At 42.6% G+C, this 5,801-nt stretch overlaps 1 protein-coding gene across 1 annotated transcript; it reads right to left on the bottom strand.

Moving 5' to 3' along the window:
• Window positions 1-2,366: 2,366 nt before the first annotated feature.
• On the bottom strand, window positions 2,367-4,268 carry LOC309963923 (rac GTPase-activating protein 1-like; the record flags this gene model as incomplete). The annotated part of the gene is made up of 1 exon (XM_082842463.1): window positions 2,367-4,268. The coding sequence occupies exon 1, from the start codon at window positions 4,263-4,265 to the stop codon at window positions 2,367-2,369; it is 1,899 nt and encodes a 632-aa protein (XP_082698589.1). The 5' UTR covers window positions 4,266-4,268.
• Between the last annotated feature and the right edge of the window lie 1,533 nt (window positions 4,269-5,801).

Raw genomic sequence — 5,801 nt, 5'->3', positions numbered from 1 at the left:
ATGTATTTGTATTTTTTACAGATTTTTTCTGAATTGATATCTATTCTCATAGCGTTGTGGTAAGAAAAGATACCTGATATGATTTCAATTTTCTATTTACCAAGGCTTGATTTGTGGCCCAAGATATGATCTATCCTGGAGAATGTTCTATGAGCACTTGAGAAGAAAGTGTATTCTGTTGTTTTTTAGAAGGAAAGTCCTATAAATATCAATTAAGTCCATCTTGTTTAATGTGTCATTTAAAGCTTGTGTTCCTTATTTATTTTCATTTTGGATGACCTGTCCATTGGTGAACGTGGGGTGTTAAAGTCCCCTAGTGTGATTGTGTTACTGTCAATTTCCCCTTTTATGGCTGTTAGCATTTGCGTTATGTATTGAGATGCTCCTATGTAGGGTGCATAAATATTTGCAATTTTTATATCTTCTTCTTGGATTGATCCCTTGATCATTATGTAGTGTCCTTCTTTGTCTCTCGTAATCATCTTTATTTTTTAATTTTTTTTCTTTTTTGTGGTACACAGGCCTCTCACTGTTGTGGCCTCTCCCGTTGCAGAGCACAGGCTCCGGACGCACAGGCTCAGTGGCCATGGCTCACGGGCCCAGCCACTCCGCAGCATGTGGGATCCCCCCAGACTGGGGCATAAACCCATGTACAGTTCATTGGCAGGCGAACCCTCAACTACTGTGCCACCAAGGATGCCCTTATCTTTATTTTAAAGTCTATTTTCTCTGATATGAGAATTGCTACTCCATTTTTTTTTTGGTTTCCATTTGCATGGAATATCTTTTTCCATCCCCTCACTTTCAGTGTGTCTGTGTCCCTAGGTCTGAAGTGGGTCTCTTGTAGACAGCATATATACTGTTCTTGTTTCTGTATCCATTCAGCCAGTCTATGTCTTTTGGTTGGAGCATTTAATCCATTTAAGGTAGTTCTCGATATGTGTGTCCCTATTACCATTTTCTCAATTGCTTTGGGTTTGTTATTGTAGGTCTTTTCCTTCTCTTGTATTTCCTGCCTAGAGAAGTTCCTTTAGCATTTGTTGTAAAGCTGGTTTTGTGGTACTGAATTCTCTTAACTTTTGCTTGCCTGTAAAGGTTTTAATTTCTCCGTCAAATCTGAATGAGATTCTTGTGAGTGGAGTAATCTTGGCTGTAGGTTTTTCCCTTCCATCACTTTAAATATGTCTTGCCACTCCCTTCTGGCTTGCAGAGTTTCTGCTGAAAGATCAGCTGTTAACCTTATGGGATTCCCTTGTATGGTATTTGTTGTTTTTCCCTTGTTACTTTTTTTTTTCATTTTGAAAAAAAACTATTTACTTTTTTCCAAATATTATTCCAAATACATATTTTATAGGCCACTATGGGTCAGAAACATTCTATAAAAGAAAGCATTTTGATAGACATTGGAAATAATTTTCATAGAAGAAAAAGCTCACATTTATCTAGATGTAGCTATGTTACACAGGAAGATTTCAGTATCCAAAGTGCAAAGACAAAATGACTGTGGCTTTTCTTGCCACTCAAAATATTGACAATCCTCCCTTATAGCCTACTCTTAATTGTTAGTTGAGTGCCAAACAGATGGAACACTGACTTTTAGAAGCAGGGCTTCTAAATGGACAAGGGGGTGGGGGCTGTCAAGCATCAGAATGAATTCAACTTAAGAACAAACTGGCTTTGACCCCAACCAAACCCAAAGTCCAGCCAGAGGCCAATTAGAAATAAATATAAATTGTAGTATCACTTTTACAAGGTTGTGCCACTTAACACTATTAAACCTAATCAATCCAAATTAAAGCTAAGCACACTCCCATTATTAGTTCAGTCCTCACCGTACCCCATTTCTATGAAGGCTCCGTGTTATAGCTCAGTTCATAATGGGGGAAGGGGAATTTCCAAGTTCTCGAAGGAGCCATCCTAAATCTTCTGTCAAAACCTTTCTTTACCCTGCCCTCCCACTCCCCACCCTGAGACAAGTCAATCTTACCAAAGAGGTAGGGCTTCTACCACTGTCTCATGGAAATTACACCAGAGAAAGGTCATTACATGAGAGAATTTGGCTTTAAGCCAAAGGGATGTATCCCCAGCCCCCAAAAGAATCACAGCGAATTCCATACCCCACTTCTACCCCTGTAAAGACCTCCCATCTAAAAGCTCCCGAAGACAGCACAAGGTGTTGCTATTACATTACTTGAGGAGAAGGAGATATAAATAGTTTTCATAAAACCCCCATGCACAATTAAACTCAATTAAAAGCCTGTAGAATGCTAAAAGTAGTAATGAGTACAGGAGGCTGCAGAGCAGAGAGTACAGGTGCGCCCTTCCTTGTAGTCAGTAAACGCTGGCAAGTAAGAGGAGACGTGACTTCACTTGAGCATTGGAGAAGCAAAAAAGTTGCCTTGTCGTCCTAGGTTGGTGGCAGACTTGCTTTTGCTCCCAAATCTGGGAGTGTTCTTGGTGAGGGTGGAGCAGACTCTCTGTGACAGGGAGCTGGATGAAGGAGTCTTGAGGAAATGATGCTCAGGAGTGGTCACAGGCCCCAGTAAATTCACTTTAACATGTGGGGTCTGTGGTGTTGAAAAGGCATTTGAGTTTTCGATGACATGCATGGGGTCAATGTTCTCTTGTTCCACCATCACGAACTGACTCCAGTATTCCAGGGGTAGTGAAAGCAGGCGCTCTATCACCTTGGGTTGACGCTTGATGTCCTGTAACATTATCACTGGATCTGGATTGGGCACAGCATGGGCAACTATTGTAGGGCCAAAGACTTTAGCCAGATTGGCAACATCCATTTTAGTGCTTGGGCTCTGAGCCACTCTCTGCAAGTGAATCATGAGGAAAGCTAATGTGTCTCTGTTGGCCTGGGGCAGTTCACCAACAGCCTGGTACATGGCAGCTATGCTGTTGTCCTCATCTGTGATTTCTGCTGCTTCCATAAAGGTCTTGTTTAGCCGAAAGGTCAGAAGGGGTTCTTTGAGGTTTCGAAGGAAATCTTTCAGGAGGCTACAGATAGCATGGATGTCATCCACTTTGCTGAGGAGGGGTACAGTTTTCACTCTGAGGAATTTCTCTTTCAGCTCTTTTACTGTCCGGTCACAGCCTGAGATCCGATACAGGCCTGTCTCGGTCAGCCCTCTCTGCTCAATCTCATTTACACAGTGGACAACAATTGAAGGGATCATTGGAGAAGTCTGGGACACATAATCTGCCAGCATTCCTTCTCCGATCTTGACAGGAGTCCCTATCAGGGTAGGAATGCAGGGAAGGGGACAGCGGTCCCGACATTCTGGATGAGAGACCACACGACAGTCTCGACACTTCAGAGATAGCTTGCCAAACTTTATTCGCTTTCCACATGGTACACAAGATTCGGGTTTAATGACGGTCTTAGAGACAAAGTCATGCAGGCGCATCCCTCCATTGCTTTGTGGAGTGTTGGAGCCGTCTGTGTAGGTTTTTGGCTCTGGCTGCCTGCTGCTCAAGGTGGAGTCACTATTCCAAGGCTGTAAAGTACCTGTTTTCCTTCGGCTCCTGGTCCAACATGGCACAGTCTCAGTAGTGGACACAGCTTCAATGGGCCCGCCATCATTGGGAACAGTAACTGTAGTTTTTGCAACTATAGATTCATTTCCCTGGTCTGCTGTGGAGCCAATGGAACGAGTTTTCTTTACAGGTCCGGGGGAACCATCAATGAACTGTCGGCTACTAGAGCGCCTCTTTTCTCTCTTCTTCAGTTTAAAAGTCTTTACCAAAGAAGAATCCCAATCCAGAGATTCATCAGTCTTGTCAAAGCTGATATCTGATAAAATGGAGCCAGATTCATCAATGGTTGACAGTTTTTTGTTCCCAGCATTGCTGCTGGACGGTTGGCCTCTGTTGAGAAAAGCCAGAGCTGATCTTTGCTCCTCGCTTGGTTGAATGCTGCCAGATGTGTCACACATGAGCATCTCTCGAATCAGCTGAATCTGTCTTTCCAGCTTTTCACAGTCAGCCTCAGCTCGCTGTCTCCGTTTGATCTCTACATCCACCTGGTTGCATGCATGCTTCAGCTTAACATCCAGAGCACTACGCTCAGTCTCTACTTTCATCAAAACATCCTTGTGTTTGCCCAGCTCGTGATCTGTTCTCTGCCACTTTTTACGGAATTCTTCAAAGTCCTTGGCCAACTGGATAAATTGGACTTCATTTCCTTCACTGAGAATCTCCATCTGGCGTACAAGCTGCTCAAACAGATTCCGCATATTCAGCATCAAAGTATCCATCTTTATTTTGCACTTAATAAGTGCCTGTTGAATGATTAAGCTATAGGAAAAGCGTCTTCTCTGAACACTTTCAATAACTCGAAAAGCTCACCTTCCACATTGAAGAGTATGATGACGTTTCTTTTCTCGCAACTCCCAGCACCCACTTGGCCGGGTCCCCCGGGCCCCACCTGGGCGGCCTTCCACTTCCCTCCGCGCCTCACCCAACAGCAGAGAACTTCCCCTGTTACTTTTAATATTTTATCTTCATATTTAATTTTTGATAGTTTTATTCATATGTATCTTTGCATGTTTCTCCTTGGATTTAACCTCATGGGAGTCTCTGTAATTCCTGGACTTGATTGACTATTTCCTTTCCCATATAAGTTTTATATATATAAAACTTATAAGTTATAAGATATAACTTTTCAACTATAATCTCTTCAAATATTTTCTCAGACCCTTTCTTTTTCTCTTCTTCTTCTGGGACCCCTATAATTCGAATGTTGGTGCATTTAATGTTGTCCCAGAGGTCTCTGAGACTGTCCTCAATTCTTTTCATTCTTTTTTCTTTTTTCTGCTCTGTGGTAATTATTTCCACTATTTAATCTTCTAGGTCACTTATCCTTTTTTCTGCCTCAGTTATTCTGCTATTGATTCCTTCTAGAGAATGTGTAATTTCATTTACTGTGTTATTCATCATTGTTTGTTTGCTCTTTAGTTCTTCTAGGTCCTTGTTAAACGTTTCTTGAATTTTCTCCATTCTGTTTGCAAGATTTTGGATCATGTTTACTATCATTACTCTGAATTCTTTTTCAGGTAGACTGCCTATTTCTTCTTCATTTGTTTGGCCTGGTGGGTTTTTACCTTGTGCCTTCATCTGCTGTGTGTTTCTCTGTCTTCTCATTTTGCTTGACTTACTGTGCTTGGGGTCTCCTTTTTGCAGGCTACAGTTCGTAGTACCTGTTGTTTTTGGTGTCTGCCCCAGTGGCTAAGGTTGGTTCTGTGGGTTTTGTAGGCTTCCTGGTGGAGGGGACTGGTGCCTGTGTTCTGTTGGATGAGGCTGGATCTTGTCTTTCTGGTTGGCAGGACCACGTCTGGTGGTGTGTTTTGGGGTGTCTGTGAGCTTAGTATGATTTTAGGCATCCTCTCTGCTAATGGGTGGTGTTGTGTTCCTGTCTTGCTAGTTGTTTGGTACAGGGTGTCCAGCTGTGTAGCTTGCTGGTCATTGAGTGGAGTTGGGTCTTAGCATTGAGATGGACATCTCTGGGAGAGCATTCACTGTTTGATATTACATGGAGCTGGGAGGTCTCTGGTGGACCAATGTCTTGAACTAGTCTCTCCTAACTTGGAGGCCCAGGTGTGACACCCGGCTGGAGCATGAAGACACTCTCAGCCACATGGCTCAGAATAAAAGGGAGAAAAAAAGAAAGAAAAAACGAAATAAAGTTATTAAAATAAAAAATAAAAATATTATTAAAACTAAGTAAAGTAGGGCTTCCCTGGTGGCGCAGTGGTTGAGAGTCCGCCTGCCGATGCAGGGGACATGGGTTCGTG

This window comes from Leucopleurus acutus (assembly GCF_964270905.1).
Source record: "Leucopleurus acutus genome assembly, chromosome: 7".
Taxonomy (NCBI): domain Eukaryota; kingdom Metazoa; phylum Chordata; class Mammalia; order Artiodactyla; family Delphinidae; genus Leucopleurus; species Leucopleurus acutus.
The sequence above is the reverse complement of the archived record's forward strand: the minus strand, read 5'-3'. Positions and strand labels throughout refer to the sequence as shown.